The 21,370-nt window shown below is 37.8% G+C and overlaps 1 protein-coding gene across 3 annotated transcripts; it reads left to right on the top strand.

Annotated features, from left to right (window-relative positions):
- The first annotated feature begins 306 nt into the window (after nt 1–306).
- LOC143870033 (INCREASED PETAL GROWTH ANISOTROPY 1-like protein 2) lies at nt 307–17,179 on the top strand. 3 transcript variants are annotated; one of them, XM_077376558.1, is made up of 9 exons: nt 307–421; nt 2,141–2,234; nt 6,152–6,842; nt 7,480–7,959; nt 8,052–8,183; nt 14,764–14,945; nt 15,075–15,186; nt 15,859–16,002; nt 16,783–17,179. In XM_077376558.1, the coding sequence occupies exons 3-9, from the start codon at nt 6,285–6,287 to the stop codon at nt 16,894–16,896; spliced, it is 1,722 nt and encodes a 573-aa protein (XP_077232673.1). In that variant the 5' UTR covers nt 307–421; nt 2,141–2,234; nt 6,152–6,284; the 3' UTR covers nt 16,897–17,179. The 3 variants fall into 3 exon arrangements, with proteins under 3 accessions (XP_077232673.1, XP_077232664.1, XP_077232669.1); XM_077376549.1 differs by having other exon boundaries at nt 311–421; nt 7,477–7,959; XM_077376554.1 differs by having other exon boundaries at nt 337–421; nt 2,161–2,234; nt 7,477–7,959.
- Nucleotides 17,180–21,370: the final 4,191 nt, after the last annotated feature.

Raw genomic sequence — 21,370 nt, 5'->3', positions numbered from 1 at the left:
GAAATATGTAGGCCCCACTTATATTTTGATAATATCATAAGCATGACTATTGAGTTGGGTTCACACCACTTGGAATTGGGCCCAAGGGGTGGCAATATCAATTTCAAAAGGAAAAATTACCCGAAAATTAGAAATGCGCACCGGGCGTACGTTAGAGTAAGTGCGTAGTATATTAATCATTTACTCCACTTTGACGCCAAAAAAGCGTTAAAGTCTGCCCACAATTCACGCTAAAAGGGGGGCGCATAATCCTATGGAGGGGGGGTGAGAGAAAAAATCATCTCCCTTCTTTTGATGTCGTTTTCGGAAAGAAGCTCTCTATCTTCTCTCCATCAAACACTTTTTTATGAATAAATAGAATAAGAAGGCTCTGATACGAAGCTCCAACGAATCAGATGGAATGTTCAACCTCTAATTTCAGGTATTCTTTTTTTCTATCATCAGAAATCTCTATAAAAAAAAACCATCTTTTTAGGTTTCTGATTTTTCTTCGTCGATTATCAGATCCAAATTGAAAAAAAAAAGAAATTTTGGCTTTGATTTCTCATCTTTGAAGCGTTAAAGTCTCGAATTTAGAGATCGATTGCTTTGAAATTGACTAGAAATGATGCATTTTTAGATTGATTTCTCGATATTTAGAGCTACATCTACATGTGAGCTATCTATGATTTTTTTTTATTTTTTAAAGTTTACGAAAGAATTTCTAGATCTTTGAACGTGCCTAGTGTGACTAAAAGTCTCCAATTTCGAGATCGATCACTTCGAAATTGACTAGAAATGAGGCATTTTTAGATTGATTTCTCGATATTTAGAGCTACATATGATTTTCCTTCTTTTCTCTTTTGTAAATTTACGAAAGAATTTTTATGCTTCTAAGAACATTATGATGAGAAATTCAACCTTTTTTTTTTTTTTAGTTTCAGGTATAATTTTTCATTTGAAACTCCAAAAAACTGCGATCTTCGAAAGTTTGTGGTGTTCTTCGTAGTTTTTCAGCAGAAAACAAATAAGAACGAGGTTTCTAATTAGCCTCGATAGTTTCATATTTGAAATTGAATAGAAATGAGTCATTTTTTTAGATTGATTCCTCCATATTTAGAGCTATATATATGAGCTATCTATGATTTTCTCTTCCTTTTCTTTTCTTTTGCAAATTTACTAAAGAATTTCGGTGCTTCTAAGCAGTGTTTAAAAGGCCACGTTCCGCTTCAAATCCGCATTTTTAAACACCGCTTCTAAGAACAATATGATGGGAGATTCAATATTTTTTTAGATTCAGGTAATTTTTTTCATTTGAAACTCCAAAAAAACTGTGATCTTCGAAGGTTTGTGGTTTTCTTCTTAGTTTTTGTTGGGTATATAGTATAACCCTATATATGTTCTAATATAAGGCCAGTAAGATAATGGACAGGTGTAGTGGGCCTACGTGGGCTAAAGTCCATTAACCAGTAAATAACCCTAGTGTATCTCTTTATATAGGGGTTGGAGGAAACAAACCAGGTATTCCAAACTCGATACCTAGGATGTAATACTTCAAGCAACCGGTTGCTTGACCTAATTACCTCTAACAGTTTTTCAGAAGAAAACTAATACGAACTAGGTTTTTAGGATTGATATTTTCATCTTTGAATCGAAACTAGCTACAAAATTAAGTTACTTAACTAAATATCTCTAAATTTTATGAATGATCGTAGTGGAATCATATGAATGTGAGGTTTTGTAATCAAAATTTTCTTCTTTAAAGATATATGCAATTTCTTTTTATAAATCTCGAGGAAATAATAGAATTAGCTTTTTCTGTGTGCAGATCTTGATTTTTTTAAATATAAATGCGTAATTTTTACGCTAATATGCATCAGAAATCTTAAAAAATTAAGGTTTTTGGTACATTTTTCGATTGTATAAGGTAAGAACCTACCAGAAAAAATTAAAGTATTTTTAATTTACCAACTTTGCTTCAAATTTTTGCAAAAAAAAAAAGGCTGAATATCAGGATATTTAAATAGGATTATGCGCCCCACTTTTAACGTGATTTGACGTAAAAAAAAAGGGTTAAAAGTCTGCCCACAATTCTCGTAACAGGGGGGCGCATAATCCTACAGGGGGGCGAAAAATCATCTCCCTTTTCTTTTGTTAACAGGAGTAGAATTTTAATGGCAGGAGTTTTGGTTTCGTAACGGTCCTTTGAAGACGTGAATGGGAACGGAAGGTAGGAATTGCTGTCATTATTTCAGGTACTGGATGGACTCTATAACTTTATCTTTTTTGCGTTCTGTAACGGTAGTGGTACGGACATGTTGATTTTACCGATATGCCCCTGTTAATTCCGGTACTGAATTGTTCCTGTTCAATCTATATATCCCGGTCCCACCATGATTGGATGATTACTCCTTGATTTTGGATCTTTCAATTTCGGATCCAAATCGAATCCTACGGATCTGATCGGTATGTCTATGTCCTCACTTGTACAGAAACAAGAAATAAAACCATTTGCTCTGGCAAGCTCCATATTATTCCTATCAATTTTTCCAATTAGGGGGGCTTTTTCTTTCGCCAATGATACTATAAGAAGCCTGAATTAGGCCCATCTAGATGAAATTAGCGTGTTTCAAGACCCTTTGGTAGGTCCTATCGTTGAGATAACATGACTGGAAAATTGTACCCGTTAGCATACATTCAATTTCTACGTTCAATGGTTCTGTTATTTAAAAGTTGGGAGCCCTCGAATGGCGGATCAGAGAACAGGGATGGACCTAGTCTAACTTTTCATGGGCCACTCATAGTATCATTTGCCTTTCTCTTTGCAGTAATTAACAAGATTAACAGAGTGAGATAAATTCCTTTCGTTTGAGGTTTTGTTATGGACTTTGTGTGGTTGTTTTTCTGCTTGGGTAAAATTTTATATGATTTTATATTTGAAAGTGCTTGCATTAGAGTGTAAAAGTTAGAAAAGGAGTGGCAAATCCACTTGGGGTTGTGGTGGTAGGCTCCTAGTTCGAGAAGGGGGCTTTATTCTCTTGATTTTGATTGTGTACAGGGGGGTCTTTGTAGCAAAAGGAAAAGGAGAAAATGAAATTTGGAAAAATGAGAGAGGGAAAGAGAGAGAGGAAAACATAGATAGGGGCAGCAGTTAATAGCTACTTAGCTAGACCTAAGCTGACTTGATGCTCTTCACTAGGGGTCTCAATGGATCCACTTCTGATCGGATCACCTGTTTTTAGGTCATGATGGGATCTCTTATTCATTGGATTCTTTTCGGAGTGCTCTTCGGATCCTACTTGAGTCTGGGTCATAATCTATTTCAAATTGGACAGTCTAGGGTTCTAATATTTTATTTTATTTTATACTTTCTCAGATTCTTGCTCCGAACCAACCCGAACTCAACAGGACCTAACCCAAGGTGCGTTGGGTTAAGTTGAGAGGTTTAGAGGCAGGTTAGGTTAGGGTTAACCCTCTTCGACCCGAAGCTCGGGTTTAGTCAGGTTAGGATTGAGGTAATGCTACTTCAGGTTGAGCTAGGGTTGGTCTCAAAGCTACCGAACCGGCCCAAGTAGCACCCCTAAACAATAAGAATCATGTTCACATTGTCCAATTCGACCAATTTTGTAATGCTCATCGTGTGGGCTTCTCAGCCATTCGATCTAAGCATATCTAGCATTCCAGATTATTCATTTATCGGGCCTTATGGTGTATGGGTATGTCCCAAAGATGTTTCCAATCCCACAATTTTGGACGTCTGATTGATGGTTTGCAAATGAATCGTTGAGAAGTAACATGGGACCGTCATCTACCTACTAATTTCTCTCTCAATAGGCAAGGGAAATTGCTGTAACCGGAATGTCCTTCTTGGTTGCTTCTCCTAATCCCAACCCCACTCTATACATATTGAAATAGAGTCTTGGGAATTCCCATTCATCTCTTAGTTGGTGGCCATAATATATATCACTTCTCAGTCTTCCTGTCATGGTCATCGTAGGCACCTAAATTCCTCTTGCCTCTTGCCAATGTGACACTTACTTTCCACCAGACCTTTTTAAAGCATGCTTGCATGTGTGCCTTGGGTACGAGGGAATAAACAAAGGTATTGACTTTTGTTCTTTCTCATTGTTTTTTTTATAAATTCAAGCATACCCACTTTGTTATTTCTTATCAAAATAATTTGGTTGGTAATGGGGATTATGGGCTTGATTTGGGTCCCATTAGTTTGGTTTTATTGATATAAATAAGAAAATATTTTTATAATTCTAAGGATTTTTTCACAAATGACATCAAGCCAAAATGATGACCTAAAATATTTTTATAGTTCTCTCATACCTTGTCTTACATTATCAAACACCTAATAAAGCCCAAATTGGAATGGGAAAAGTGAGCGTACTTGGTCGAGTAGATAAGCTTATCTACTCGGTCGGCTAAAAACAGTGGGGCCCACATTTTTTGGGTGATCCAAACCATTCATTTGAAAGGTCATTACCTAGATAGGGTGTCCACAAAAAATCAGCCCCCCCAGGATCATCCTAACCCATCCAACAGTGGAGAGAAAAATGGGCAGATTGGTGGACAAACTGTCTGTCCATTTTTCCCCATTTTTCCCTCAACATTTGGATGGGTTAAGATGATCCTATTGATCTGATTTTTGGTAGACACTCTATGTAGGTAAGGAGCTTTCAAATGAATGGTTTGGATCACCCAAAAAATGTGGGCCTCCACTGTTTTTAGCTCGACCGAGTAGATAAGCTTATCTACTCGACCGAGTACGGTCACTTTTCCGAATTGGAATTTGGGTATACATCCAATGATCCAAATGCACCCCAACAATAACAATTAAAGCCAAAATGGTTAACCCAACAATGTGAACGACGTGCGCACCCCAGCCTCTAGCAAACTACACTCAAGTAAAAAACATGAACAACCCACACCACCCAACCCCTTTGCTGTCTTGGAGCAATCTATCCCTTTTCTTTTAACGTTAGCCGTGGATGTAGACTGGACGCCTGGTCCCCACCATTGTACTTTACCTTTTGTCTAATTTAATGAAATCTTGTTACCTTTCTTGAAAAAAGAAAAAGAGTATTATATGATCCCAACTATGTGTTTGCTTTCTTGACTCTCTCTTTAAGTGAGTCTCTTTAAGTGAGTGTGTGTGTGTGGTAGGTAAATACTCGTTGTTCTGAAACATTCAAGCAGTAATATATTAAAAACGTGGCTGCAGTATTGAGAACTCTCCAAAGCAGCTTCCATCAGTTCTCTTATATTTCATCTTATCCAATGTTACATAGCTTTTCTTACTCCAGGAGGCTCAAGTTTAATAATCAAAAGCGTCCGGTACTGGTTGTCCTTAAAATGGGACACCTTCCCCATGTTAGTTGGTATCTAAATTTATGAGTGGCAATACCAGCCCCTGATTGCAAATTTATAATAGTTATTGTTATCATGCACATTATATGAATATTGGCCTTATCTTGCATGCACTCCCAACAAAAATCAAGAGACTGGAGAAAAAATATTTTATGCTGGCTTATTTCAAGCTTAAACCCAATATAGGGAGCTACTATTGGTGCCCCTGATGTTTGCAATGCCCCACCCACCCCCCACACACACACCGCCCCTCTCTCTCTCTCTCAAACCGAGAAGGGGTCATGATCAAAAGGTAAGTGATATATTGCAAAAAGAGAAATAGGAGGGTGCCCATGGAAACAACAGGGGGTGCAAAAACAGCAAGGAAAAGATATGCTATCCAGTATCCACAGAAAAGTCCGTGAAGGAGTTTCTTATCACAGACTGATGAAGTGTTAGAAAATGACAAATAATCCTTTGTCATATCAAGCCACTTTCTCACCAACTGTAAAGAACAAAAAAAAGGAACTCCTACATAGACTTTTCACACCAGAACATTAATTTTGTTTAAAAAAACATCTCACATCAGTGGCCATTAATTGGAAGATATAGATAGAATAAAACCCATCTACATTTGCCAACATCAGATAGAATTAAACCCATATACATTTCCCAACATTTGAAGGCTTTCAACTCTTCAATATTACTGTAGACTCTGAATGATTGCCTACTGACTAAATTTTCTGTACTGTTTTTTCTGTTGTTTCGGTTTGTGACTGGAACCTCATTATGTCCTGTTTGGATCTGATTTGTACAGAGAATGGAGCTTGGTGATAATACTTCATATAGTCAACCCTTGAGTTGAGGCCTCTCACATGATCCACCTCCTTTTTCAGAGCTTTTATATATTTTCGTCCTCATTACCTTTCTGATCATATCCCAAGAAAGCCATGAAGCAAGAGATTGCATCAGAAAACAAGGCCGGTCTCTCACAAGCCCCAACACCAGCTCGGTTTAGGCATTCTAAAAGTAAGGACATCCCAAGATCAGAAACCACTGATGGGTTCTCACCAGGCCTGAAAACAAGGCCAAAGTCAGTTGTCCAGGAAACAAGTAACGGTCAAAAAGTTGGAAGATCTATAAGCTTGAATAAGCTGAAATCTGGAGAGGATTTGGGAGTTCATAAGAGTAGGGAAATGGAGGAAACTAGGCCTATGGGTCGACCTGGAAATCGGCCTGTCGAGCAGTATGCTCGTCTTAGACAGCGCACAGATCCCAATTGCAAGAAAGTTGAAGATGATTCAGATGGAAAGAGAAAGGAATTGCAACAGAGGCTTGATTTAAGTGAAAAATTGGTTAAGGAATTGCAGTCAGAGATACATAATTTGACAGGCGAGATGGAGAAGCTGCAGAGCTTGAACGCGGAGCTCATGTTACAGAACAGGCAGTTTGTGGAAGACCTTTCTGCTTCTGAAGCAAAGATCTCAGCTCTTTCAACTCATGATCAGGTAAATGCAATAACCCCCAACACTGCTTTTTATTAAACAGTGGGAATGTTTCACTTAGCCTTGGAAAGATGTCTCTTAAGACTCCTCTTTACCCCCAGCCTTTTTTTCTTCAAAACCCCTTTTCTATCTGGGTTGCTTGATTTTCAATTTCTGTGGGTACCAACTTTCATGAATGTAGTAAGTTGGGAAATACCTGTTACTGAATTTCTAGCGAATTTGAATTGTCCTGACTTAAATGAAGAGTTGTAAATGATCTTTGGGCTGTTGAAACAGAAATCTGTACTTCTACAAGCCTAGTACTGTCTTTTTTGTATGGAAATTTAAAATGGCTTTAGTTTAGGGAAAATTGTAAAAACTCGTTGGCGTTTTGAAAAGTTTTTAATCTTTATGATCACCCCAAGAATACTTTGAAGCTCCTAAGCTAGATGGTATAGCCAGATTGTACATAGGTTTTCACAGATGTATCCCTTCTGGTCGGTTTTTAAATTTTCTATTCAGTAGAATACTATTACATTTAAAAAAAAAAGATCAGCAGGATACTATTATGTTTCTTCTGTTTTCACAGCTTGTTTAAAGGATTTTTCATATCCAATATAAATACCTGTGTGCTTAACAATTTCATTTTGAATTGAAGAAGAGGGAGTCAGTTGTGGAGGAAGTCCAGAGCCCTGGATTTAGGGATGTTCAGAAACTCATTGCCAGTAAATTGGAGCATTTTGGAGTAAAGAAGGACGTCAGCAAACAGGGCAGGACTGTTAAGCCAGAACCCGCTTCATTAGTACCAGTGACTAAAACAACAAAAATCCAATCAAAGGTTTCAATGAATGCTCCTCCTCCACCTCCGCCTCCACCGCCGACTAAAGCAACAGCAATCCAAACAAAGGCTCCAATGAATGCCCCTCCTCCACCTCCACCGCCACCCCTGCCTCAGCTTGCTTCTTCCAGAGCAGCTACCATGCAAAAAGCATCGGCACTGGTACAATGTTATCATTCATTAACAAAGCGCGATGGCAAGAAGGATCCTAGTGGGAATGGGAATTCCAATAATCCTGTTGCCATTAATGTACACAGCAGTATAGTTGGAGAAATTCAAAACCGGTCAGCTCATTTGTTAGCTGTAAGCATTTGAGATCTTTATCTGAGTTGTTACTTATAGTTATACTTCTCGTTTTAGAAACAGACATGACAGTTTTGAACTTAATTTTGTAGATAAAAGCAGATGTGGAAAGAAAAGGGGACTTCATCAAATTTCTTATGCAGAAAGTTCAGACTGCAGCTTATACAGATATAGAGGATGTCCTGACTTTCGTCGATTGGCTCGACAGAGAGCTCTCTTCCTTGGTAATCCTGAAAACTAGTTGAGAAGTTTGATCCAATTGGACTATGAATTTTTTACTATATCATAATGATCTTCATAAGAATCATCATGCAGCATGGGCCCATGAGATGGGATACCAAAATAAACTCACACAGTTTTGAACAATAGCTAAACTGGTTTGAACTAAATACTATAGTGAATGGTTATACTGTAGGATAGAAGTTCTATTTGGCAGTCAATTGATTAAGTGGAAACAATCAACATGCATTATGAAGAATATTATCATTGGGTCTTTACAATTACTGTAAGAAATTTTGCTCATTTTGTACATGTGGAAGGCCAGACCATGCCCTGTTCTGTGGTTTTGGGGTTTCCTCCCACACCAATGTCGTTATTGTGTCATTACTTTAACCTATCCAGAAGTACATCTCTCTTGAATTATGGAAGAACTATTTTCTAGTATTAGTTATTTCTGCAGCCTGCAAAGTTCTATCAATAGCATTTTTTTTCCAGAAAATTGTCCCTCACACTCTTTATCCTCTAACTGAAAAACTGCCATATGTTAGCTCATCCATCCATTACTTCTGTAGTTCTTGAAGCATATCTTGTGAATTATTGGAAGTATCACATATTTATCATATAAACTAACCCACCAAAGCAAACAAGCCATGATCGTAATTTCCCATTCAATGATTTTTGGGATATAACCCTGCAAATATGATACAGATCATTGGAAGCATGGAAAACATTTCCACTGAAAATGACAGGAAACGATCGAAAAATTTCTGTTTCCATCCCAACCAAAACCAAAAGGCATGCTGAAACCAAAATTGTAAGTGTATTAGTGGTACACTATACCAGTATGTGTCACATAATTATGTTTATATGAAAATGTGGTATATGTATTATGATATATGAATTACATGTCAAATGTGGTGTACTGAATTATCAGACATGCGCGACAACGCATGGTAGTAGCTGTTCGATGTTGTTAAACCCAGGTTTTAAATTTCGGTTTCGGAATGCGTTTCGGTCCTCACCGAAACTGAAATGTCGGACGAAATGAGACGAAAGCAATAAATTAGTATTTTATCTCCTCATAAAATTTCAGCTGAAATTTCCAAAATTTCAGTAATTTCGCCCGAAATTTCGGGAGAATATTAAACAGCGTTAAAATTCCAAATTTTTTGGGATTTTTCTTAAATGTCGCACTGAAATTTTGGGAAAAACAAAATTTCGATCGAAATTTTGTATGGTTTCGAGTTTTAACGATTCCGGTTTCGGTCGAAAATTGAAACCTTGGTTAAACCATTATGGATAGTTTTTTTTTTGCTTACGTGATGGTTTTTTAGTGTATTTATGCCTATTCTACCATTTCCTGAAGTTCCATCTTGAATGTCCATCATTTGCATATGTTTCCATACTTTCCATTATTTTACAAGATTTGCACTGAAATTTCCATCCGAAACTGAAATGTTTCTATTTACCTCACAACCGAACCACGCACTAAAACTGAAACATGAAACCTTGGTTGAGCCTCACACATCTCCACTGTAGTTGGATGACTCTCAACATACAGATCAGTCGCATGATGCACCTGTTACTACAGAATTGCCAGATGCCCTGTCAAATCCAGTTGCTCTGCCTCCTGCTCTAGCTACAGGAGGAACACTGAGTGTTGATATTTGGCCTCTTATTAATCAAGCCTCTGGTTCAGCATCATTACTTATACTATTTCTATGTGGACTCTTGTACCTCGCACTACATCCATAAATGTAATGGGATGCAAGTGGGTGTTTCGTACAAAGTTAAAATTGAATGGCTCTCTTTAAAGAGTTAAGGCTCGTTTGTTACTAAAAGGATACAGTTAGGTTGAAGGTATAGATTCTGAGGAAAATATAGCCCACTCGTAAAGCTTCAGATAATCCCATCTCATCTCAAAGATGAGAGGTAATGTCAAAATGAATTCCTACATGGGCATCTCAATGAACTCGTTTACATGGAGCAGTGTTCACTCTCACCATGTTTGTTGCCTTTCTCGTGCCTTGAAAGGGCTCAAACTAACTCCTTGTGCCGGGTTCGAATGTTTTAGCATCTTCTTCATTTTAGGTTCATTTATAGCATGAATGATCCTTCGGTTTTTGTTCTTTATAGTCAGCAACATACAATTTCTCTACTCTTATATTAATGATGATGTCTGTTACTGGTAGTAATTAGTCCTTTGTTGCTATGTAGTTTTCTATGAAAGATCATGGTTCTCTCCATTTCTTCTCAGGAATTGAAGTCATACAGATATGCTTTCCTGTGCTTCTAAGTCTGAATGTAAACTGATTTCCACTCCAATTCCTGTAAAATACTCGTATGTTTCATTTGACAACTCACCTTCTCATGATGTAACTCTTTGTCTTAGTATTGTAGGTGTGATCCAACATTTAGAGGAAGTCATATTTTGACTTTCTTTCAATATTTTTTAGAGTTGTATTTTTTAATTTTCTTTCTATTCTTTGAGTTGCAGTTTCCTTATGTGTTTAGGAACTCAATCTCTCTCCCTAGTAATCATATTATAAGCTTATCAAAGTGCTTTACTCTCATGGGTGAAAGAGCAAATCCCATTGTTGGGAAATGCCTTGTTCCTCACGTTTGTGTTACGTGATACAACTAGGATTTCTAGTTGTGGGTTTTTAGTGGGAAGCTAAAATTAGAAAGCTTGTTAGGTTTTTTTTCTAAAACCTATTATATAAAAGATCCTTTTTCTAAAACCTATTATATAAAAGATCCTAAACACCTATGATTAAAATGTGGAGGATTAGGGAGGCTAAAGGTGAGAGAAAGAACAAGAGGGAGAGAAAGAGAAATAGAGAGGCGACTTCTTGGTTTTTCTCTTGGGCTACTATTGTGTATTGTCTTGGTTGAGAGCAGTGTTTAAAAACTCGTTGACACGAAAAGGACTCGCCCGAGTCGACAAAGTTTTTTCTTGGCCGCGTTCTGCGTTGCACCACATCCGCATTCCATGTTTTGCCCTACAGAGTCAATAAAAACTCCTTTGACTCTCCCAAGTTATGATCGTGTAAACCGCATTCTTGGCTGCATCCGTGACGAGTCGACAAGGATTTTTCTTGGCCGCGTTCTGCGTCACATCCGCATTTTTAAACACTGGTTGAGAGGATGAGGGAATGACTTGCGGTTTGAGGGTTAATCCTGTTTTAATCCTTGTAATTTTGTTTTCTCATAGTGGAAGATTGTGTTCTCTCTCATGGACATAGGCATCTCGGCCGAACCACGTAAAATCTCAGTGTGTGCATCTTGTGTTTTGTTTGTTTATAATATTTAGTTTCTTTGCGTACCCGGCCGATTTCTTTTTTTTTTAAAGGTAACGAGTTTTATTATAAATCAGTAAAGGGGACAAGATGTCCCACCTACAGAACCATTACAGAATGCCATAGCCAGAAATACACCCATAAGAAAGGAGCCAAAATTACAACGCATTCCCCTCAATATGAGATACTGCGATCCGGGGACAAGATACCCGGCCGATTTCTCAACAAGTGGTATCAGAGCCGTGGTTGGAGCAATAGTTGGTTTGACCATGGTTGGAGCGATTGTGGGTGTCGTAGTTGGATCACGATTGGAGCGATTGTTAAAGGTAGAAAGATTGTTCGAGAGATTCTCATTCGAGTTGGAGCTCCACAACAAGGTGTTTTTTATGTAAATGTTTCTTTATAATGTCAGAAGGTTATTTTATCAATCTAGGATTGATTAAATGGATCAGTGTGAATGTTATCCTATCTTCCATGAGAGAGATGAGAGGAGGATAAGAGAAGATGGAGAAAAAGAGAGTGAGAGCAGTGTTTAAAATGCGGATTTGAAGCGGAATGCGGCCAAGAAAAATCCTTGTCGACTCGGCGCGGACGCGGCCAAGAACGCGGTTGACAAGGTCATAACTCAGAAGAGTCAAAGGAGTTTATTGACTTTGTAGGGAAAAACGCGGAACACGGATGTGGTGCAACGCGGAACGCGGCCGGGGTAAAAAGGAGTCGACTCAGGCGAGTTCCTTGCCGAGTCAAGGAGTTTTTAAACACTGAGAGAGAGAGAGAGAGAGAGAGAGAGAGAGAGAGAGAGAGAGAGAGAGGATTGTACGCTCGAGCGTACCAACCTTATGGTACGCTCGAGTGCCCCAATCACATGGGTCCCACATTTTTTTGTGGTGATCCAAAGCATTCATTTGCAAGGCCCTATCATAGATAGGGTGTGTACCAAAAATCAGCTCCATTGAATCATCCTAACCCCTCCAAAAGTGGAGGGCAAAAATGGGCAGATTTGTGGTCTTTCCATTTTGCCCTCCACAAATGGATGGGTTAGGATGGATCCTGTGGAGCTGATTTTTGGTACACACCCCATCTATGTAAGGGCCTTTCAAATGAATGCTTTGGATCATCCTAACAAAGTGGGCCCACATGTGATTGGGCACTCGAGCGTACCATAAGCTTGGTACGCTCGAGCGTACAATCCTTTTCCTCACACACACACACACATATATATATATATATATATATATATATATATGAGAAAACTGTTGGTGCGCTTAAGCTCACCATTTTTTTGGTGCGCTAAGTTGTTATAACGCCTCCCATTCGTTTAAATGTTTGGGTCCCGCTGGGTCCCGCTTAAGCGCACCAATGGGAGGCGTTATAACAACTTAAGCGCACCAAAAAAATGGTGCGCTTAAGCTCACCAACAGTTTTCTCTCTCTCTCTCTCTCTCTATATATATATATATATATAGAATAGGGTTACATAGAAGACAGAAATACCCCCATAAGTAATACGTTCACTCTCAACACTCCCCCTCAAGTTGGAGTGTATATATCATACATCCCTAGCTGGTACCTAAGTCACTCAACCTTGCTTTGCTTAGGGGTTTGGTAAACATATCTGTTATTTGATCATTTGACCTCGTGAACACACTGCAAATCTCCCCTTTTTGAATCCTATGACGAATAAAGTGGATAGTCCATCTCTATGTGTTTTGTTCTTGGTGGACTTGCTATCATAGTGGAGTGAAGTAGGTGATAAGTAGGGTAGCCTAAATTACCTCAACCAGATCAACTCACACCCTGTTTAGGCCATGGCTCCTCCTCTCTTTCCTCTGTTTTATGTGTTCCTAGTTTTCCTTGTAGCTTACTTTCTATTAGTTAGCTTACTCTCCTTCTTCAATGGTTTGTAACATTCAGAACCGATGGCAAGTAGCTGGTACTTTGAAAGGCCAATGGTGGTTTGCAGCGACATTGGACCAATGGCGACATCAACGGAGAATCTTCAGGTTGCTTGAAAACAAGCCAAGGTAGAGATTATTAGGAAATGCCTTTTTGCCCATGTTCGTGTTACCTAATGCAACGAGGATATCTTGTTTTGGGTTTTCTAGTGGGAAGCTAAAATTAGAAGGCTTGTTAGGTTTTTTTTCCCTAAAACCTACGATATAAAAGCTCCTAAACACCTATGATCAAAACGTGGAGGCTAAGAGGGAGGCTTGTTAACTTACAACTTCTCCAAAAGCTTAGGATGTTGGAGAAAGGCGTTATTTATCTTGTATACTTTAACACTCCCCCGCACGTGTGGCCCACTTGGCAAACACGTGGCACATGTGGTCCCACTTTGGGCCGACCATTGCATGTGGATTTTTGCTATCCTAGAGGTTTGAACTCGAGACCTTTGGCTCTGATACCATGTTAACTTACCAACTTCTCCAAAAGCTTAAGCTGTTGGAGAAAGGCATTATTTATCTTTTATACTTTAACAAGGGTAAATTTGAGAGAGAACAAGAGGAGAGAAAGAGAAACAGAGAGGTTATTTCTTGGTTTTTCTCTTTGGCTACTCTTGTGTACGGTCCTAGTTGAGAGGACAAGGGAAAGGGTTGTGGTTTGCCTGTTTCGGGTTAATCCTGTTGTAATCCTTGTACTTTAGTTTCTCATAGTGGAAGATCGTGTTCTCGCCCATGGACATAGGCATCTTGGCCGAACCATATAAAATCTCGGTATGTGCATCTTGTGGTTTTGTAGTTTCTACCATTCCGCTTCTTTGCGTACGATCAAATCGGATTTTTCACAGCGGATTTCTCAAGACCCATCATATTAAAAATTTTATACCAACAAACATAGGGCTTTTAAGACCTCTGTAAAATAGAGTTAGTACTTGGTTTCCTCTCTTATGATGTTTTCCTCTTTATTCTGTAAAGCAATTTCCTTTATTTACCGAACCAGAAAAAAGGCATGTTTTTCCTCCGTTAGAAAAAAGGTACTAGTTCAAAAGTATTATGTTCTTATCGGAAAATGGAAAGGCATTTCTCCTCTATAAGTATTCAAGGATATTATTCATCACTGCATGAAGCTTTGACCTATTCCCATAATTATTTGAATTTGAAGATTGCTAATTCTTACATATGGATTACGAAGAACTGTGTATGATAGTAGTCTATTGTTCAAAAAGAGACATGCTCAATCCATGGAAATTCTTCAGTTTACTAATGTATGAGATTTGTATTATGCTTAATACTCGGAAGACATTCTAATGTATACATTCTTTCCATTGTTCATTCTATGTGGTACAGGCTGATGAGAGAGCTGTTCTAAAGCATTTTGACTGGCCTGAAAGGAAAGCTGATGTCATGCGAGAAGCTGCATTTGAATATCGTGATCTAAAACGTCTACAATTCGAAATTTCTTCCTATGAGGATGATCCCTCCGTAGTGTGTGAAACTGCATTGAAGAAGATGACCAGCTTATTAGATAAGTATGTACCAGGAGAAAAACAACAGTTTGGTACTTTTTTTATCTCCTTCATTTCTCTTATATGGCTTGAGATTTGTGTTTTTTTTCATTAAGCCCGTTATTCGGATGATCTATAATCATTTGGTTTCAGGTCAGACCAGAGCATTCACAGGCTGATTAAGTCTCGAGCCTTAACAATGCCTTCTTACAGAGAATGTAAAATTCCAACTGAATGGATGCTTGATTCGGGAATGGTTAGCAAGGTATGTTCAGCTATATATCGGCAAGAATGCTTTATTAACCAAACAAGAAAGCAAAATATAGAATGCAGTGAGCTAGACTGAAACTGCGGGGTGTGTGAAATATAGGGTGCGTATACTTTAATGTCCCAAACATCAAAGCATAATACGGAATTGTAAATCCTCTGGTTTTCTTAAAATATTTCAAGACACTCATCAATATTAAAGTGGACTTGAATATATGTATAGTTTTATGAAATTGCTGAAAATATCAGTTCGTAAAAACACATCATAGAGAAAAATGTGGATAAATGAAAATATATAAAAACTATGGAAAGAGGTTATATGTAATACCATAAAAGCAAAAAGACAATTGTTGCTCTTAAAGTTCCTCAAGAGCAACTGTGTCCATGACTAAGCTAATATAAACAAAAGGGAGAAGAAAGAAAAAAATCATTATCATTAACAACACTTGTGAAAATTTCAGTTGTTGGTTCCAAGCCAATTAGTCAGGCATGTCAACACCCCAATCAAGAGGGACGCAGAATTTCTTTATATACGATTTCTTATTCATCTCACATTACTTCTATTCCTGTTACAGTGTATATGTTTATTTAGTATATGTCCAATGCCTCTGACAGCTATACATTTCTAGTTACGTATTGATTTTCACTGTTATTTCTGTTCTTTATACAGATAAAGCTGGCCTCTTTGAAACTGGCCAAAATGTATATGAAGAGAGTGGCAATGGAGCTTGAGTCAATTCGACATTCAGAAAGAGAACCAGCAAAGGAGGCGCTGCTGCTTCAGTGCGTGCGTTTTACTTATAGGGTGCACCAGGTAAGCCATTAGCCATTTTCTTCACTCTCTCATCTGGTCATTGGAAATTTTAAGAACACTCAATTAGTACTTAGAAGGAATGACAGAACTCCCAAACATGAATACATAAACCATACATGCAATCTGTCATCAAGGCAAAACACAGATATAACCACTATTAGAAAGCATCTGATGCCCAAAATAATAGACTTTGTTTTCTTTAAATATGGGCGCCTCTGTCTAGCACACCAAAGGCCAGATTTTAAAAGCGGACAACAAACATGGACTCATAGAGGGTCCAAATGGGAGCTGAATTCTGGACACAAAATCAATTCTCAAAATCCAAAACAAACAGGGCCTAAAACAGCTATGCTGGAGTCGGGTTTTTGGAGCACCGAATTAAGACAGTTGCACTTTTAAGTTTCCCAAGCACTAGATTGAGTTTTATAAAATTCCCCTTAACCAGAATCTTTCGAGTCTACTCGACTAAGGCCCTGTTTGTTTTGGATTTTGAGAACTGATTCTTAGTCTAAAACTGATTATTGGACTCAAATTTATGTTGAATTTTTAGTCCAATAATCAGTTTTTGACTCACAATTGTTTCTCAAAATCCAAAAAAAGAAAAGAAAAGAAAAAACAGTGCCTATGAGTTATTTCAATTACTTGACTAAGTTCTTAAGTTTTGTAAAGGGCTGCAACAAACCGAGTGACTCTTTTTAGATGTTCAGATAAATGCATGCTTCTATGTAGCCTTCACACGTATGCATTCTCAACAAACTGAGTGTGTATTTGCTTGTGTAGTTTGCAGGAGGACTCGACTCGGAAACGATGTGTGCTTTTGAAGAGATAAGACTGAGAGTCCCGACACAAGCAAGAGGTTCTCGTGAATTATTAGCAGGCATCAAATCATCTTAGGAGACAAGAAGAGCTTCCAACAAGTGAAATAAGAAGTTAATCAGTGGGACACCAATCATCAAGGGGAGAAAATAGTCTGGTATTATGGTTAATTTATGCCAAAACAGTTGAAAAATTATAATCTGAACATGTAAAAATAGAATCCAATTAGAAGAGCATTGATCAGGTTACGATAAATGAAAGTCTTGATCTTCATTTCTATAGGATACAAAGTGCTTTGTTTTTGACAACTATGCTGAAAATTTATGTGATATTAGTCAATATGAAAACTAGTGTTTCACAACTTGCATGCAAATCAAAACACAACAAAAGCAAGTCCTAGTCGATTGATGCGGTCATAACTTAGGAGAGTTGAAGGAGTTTTGATTGACTTTGTAGGGCAAAACAAGGACTTGGACAAGAATGCGGCCAAGGTAAAAGGGAGTTGAATCGGGAAAGTCCACAATGACGCAGGGGATTGGAGGAGTTTTGAAACTATGCTTAAAACGCATTCAAGAAATTTGGAAATGAACTTAACACTTGAATATATAAGTGTTTGGCAAAACCCGCCTTAGGACTGTTATAAAGGTGATTGACTAAATTTATAATGGATTTTAACAAGATAGGAAAAATACATACCTATGGTTGAAAATGCAAGAAAACGAACTAAATAACAAAACTAAGATAAATTAAGAATAGGTTGCCAAAAGAATCCACCATTGGTGTTTTTTCGTAATCCACCCAGAGAAGAAACAGGCCAGATCAAAAGAATCCACCTATGAGCCCTAGGATTTCACCTAGAGCGCTTGCTTCTTCTGCTACGGTTCTGAGTGGGGTCCCACCTAGGTATGGGACAGGTTTTAAAGGCCCTTGCCTAACGCATTCTATCAGTTCCGGAGCTCTTGGCGTATTGGTAAGGTACCTAACATCATCATTAGAATCCACCCAACACCATGAATCCATACTACAATAGCAAGGACTACAAAGCTCTAGAAAAACTCAATATTTCATTATGTCATTCCATCATTCATAATCAATGTCATAAGGTTTACATTACATGGACTTCTCCGCAATTTCAAGAAGATCCTAAACAACTTAAAACCCTAACATATGAGCCCTCTTTAACAAATAGAATCCTAATTTCTAAAAACTTTCCACTTAAAACTCACGAGAATTGCGTTAATAGTGACACCCTATCCGCGTTAATAGTGAAACAAACTACTAACCCGTCCTAATCAAATTAAAAATTTAAAGCACTTATATGACAAGTATGCTCCTAGAAAATGAAGGATACTTATACCCTTGTGAATAAAAATAAATGAACTAATGATGATCCATAACGTAAATAGGCTGTGCCCCAAAAATCATTTACATAAGATGATTCTAACCCTCTGATCTATTGAGGTATATAGGTTGTGCCCCAAAAATCATTTCCGTAAGATGATCCTAACCCTCTGATTTGATGAGTATAAGAGGGACTGGACATTATGGAAACCTCTATAGATCGATAGGTTAGGATCATCCCATGGAAATGAATTTTGGGGCACAACCATATAAAATCGAAAGGTTAGATCATCCTATGAAGTGGACCGGACAATACTCTTTGAAAAATACTGGACTATATGGCCACAGTCCATAGAAAATCTAACCGCATCATTTTCCATATTGTGAAAACAAAAAACTTTTCCTGGGAAAAATATTTCCAGGAGGAAGAATTAGCTTTTTGGGTGGGCCCATTGAGTTGTGACAGTGGGACCCACAAATGGATATTCCTATCAGTGTCGCCGACCGAGGCCGTAGATGCCACCAAGTAAATGAATTCATTTTTTTTTTTTGGGTTAATGACTGTTACACGTTAGAGAGTTGAAAATATGACAAGAAAATGCTGCTATTTGAAAATACTCGAATAAATGCCATTTTTTAAAAGAAACAGAATTTAAGGACTGAAATGCCCCTAGCTTACTTTACCTATTCGTTTTACCTCTCTAACTCGAACCCTAAAATGTTCCTACTCGAATCAAACGCCGAACAAGTGAAGACGAGTGAAACTCCGCTTATCTCCGGTGAAATCTTCTCTTTTCTCTGGCGAATCCTCCTCGTTTACTCTGAATCTTGGATGCAAAAGAGAAATCCCAAGGCTTTACCTCGTTTTCTCCTACTCACGCCGAATCGCGGTAAAAACTCAGCAGTTTCTTTGTTGCATTGATGTTTTCATACTCTATGATTTCTTGCATTTTTTCTGCATATTTAGGGATATTTGGATCGATTTAATGTGAGTTTGAGGTTTTATCTTCATGCTGAATTTGGAGTTTTGCATGGCAAAAGGTGTTATTCGGAGCCAAAAGGTGTTACTCGAAGCCAAAAATGTGTTATTCGAAGTGAAAATTTTGTTATTTGAATCCAAAAAAACTCTCTTGCACGAAGGCAAAATGTTATTAGAAATTATAAGTCTTGGTCAAAGCCAAAAGGTGTTATTCGAAGCTAAAAATGTGTTACTCGAAGCCAAAAAGATGTTACTCAAAGCCAAAAAAATCTCTTGCCCGAAGGCAAAATGTTACTGGAAATTATAACTCTTGGTCGAAGCCAAAAAGGTGTTACTCGAAGCTAAAAAAATCTGTTGCCCGAATGCAAAATGTTACTGGAAATCATTTTGTCTTGGTCGAAGCAAAAAATGTGTTATTCGAAGCCAAAAAGGTGTTACTATAAGCAAAAAATGTGTTACTCGAAGCACTGTTGCCCGAAAGCATAAAAGTTATTGCAAAGCAAAACTCTTGGTCGAAGCCAAAAAAGTGTTACTCGAAGCAAAAAAATATTAATTGAAGCCGAAAAGGTGTTACTCGAAGCTAAAAAAAACTTGTCCAAAGGCAAACAGCGACTGCAAACCAAAAAGGCTAGTCGAAGCAAAAAACATGATAGTCGAAGCCAAACGATGCAAAGCCTTATACAAGCAATTTTCGCTACGAGTAACTATTTTTTGCTTCGACTAACTGTTTTTATGCTATTTTCAACGCTATATACAGATTTTGGGCCATTTACACCAATGTACAATAGGAAAACAATCAAACGCAAGGAGAATTATTTAGAGGAGAGAAAGTCTCTGAGAAAGAAACAGGAAATGAAGATTTTGTATATTTAGAGGAGAGAAATCATTACACAGAGAATGAGATTTTGTACATTTGGAGGAGTAATGAGGATCTGTGGCCGGCGAAATGAAGATTTTCGCCGAAAAAGAAGCCTTCAATCGCCGGAATAATGAGAATTTCGCCAGAGAAGAACCCTTTCGAGCGTCTCTGTAGGAAGGAGTGTCTGAGAGCTTGAGTAAAATTGTAAAACCTAAAACTAAAAGAGTAAAGTTACCTAAAGGGCATTTTCGTCATCAAAAAATATTTTTTAATAAACTAGCATTTTTTAGAGATTTTTTTAAAAGCCAACATTTTCATGTCATATTTTGAACTCTCCAGCACGTCACAGTAATTAACCCTTATTTTATTCCAATTGTAACTTTGGAAAGCTTCTTCGGTTGAGAGAAATTGAAATTCCTATAATACCCTTATCATTCAATAAATGACATATTGCCTTTTTAATTATTTTGTTATTTGATTTATATTGTGTGTGCTCGAAGTCTAGTATTTTCCAAAAAGGGGCCTACTTTGTAGGATGATCCAAACCGTTCAAAACATGAACCACAGCACAAATAGGTTGTACCCCACAAATCATCTCATGGGATGACCATAACCCTCTGATCTATAGAGTTTTCTCTAATGTACATTCCATCTACAGAGCGGAGGGTTAGGATCACTCTATGTAGATGATTTACCGGTAGTGCCTATTTGTTGTAGCCCTACAAATGAATGGCTTGGATCATCCTACAAGTGGGCCCATGGTTTCTGTGAGAATGGTTCCTGCTTGAGGATAAATTCACCCCTTTAACGTTTTTCTCTTTGCCTCTAAAACTTAACAGATAACGTTAGAGAGAGAGAGAGAGAGAGCTTTTTGGTGGGTCCATTGATTTGTGACAGTGGGACCCACACATGGATATTCGCATCAGTGATTCAGCATATGCCTCTACTAGTTAATGAGAGCACTCTACTTCATTCCCACACTTTGGAAAGTTTTATTCAGCTGGAAGGTTTTGGTTGGACGCTACTTCACTAATTCTTGCGTGATAAGATAACCATTGTAATTTTGGAAAGTTTTATTCGAGATTTTTGTTTGGTCCTAACTCTTTCGTCACCAGTTTCGAATAAAAAAAGAAAGAATTGTTCTTCAGTCACGTAGTCCTTTCCGATTGAAGTTCCTATGATACCCCCATCTTTCGAAAACTGACAGATGACCTTTTTAATTACTCTCTTAATTGAGATTTTATAAGCATTTTGAGCATAGAGTATGGTATTAAGAAAAAAAAAAAAAAAAAAAACCATGGACCCCACTTTCTAGAATGATCCAAACCATTCAAAACATGACCCACAACGGATCCGGTAAATCATCTTGATGG

This window comes from Tasmannia lanceolata, unplaced genomic scaffold (assembly GCF_043159265.1).
Source record: "Tasmannia lanceolata isolate RefF3 unplaced genomic scaffold, GAP_Taslan_0.1 ptg000002l, whole genome shotgun sequence".
Taxonomy (NCBI): Eukaryota; Viridiplantae; Streptophyta; class Magnoliopsida; order Canellales; family Winteraceae; genus Tasmannia; species Tasmannia lanceolata.
Note: the sequence above shows the minus strand (reverse complement) of the source record. Positions and strands in the feature narration are given on the sequence as shown.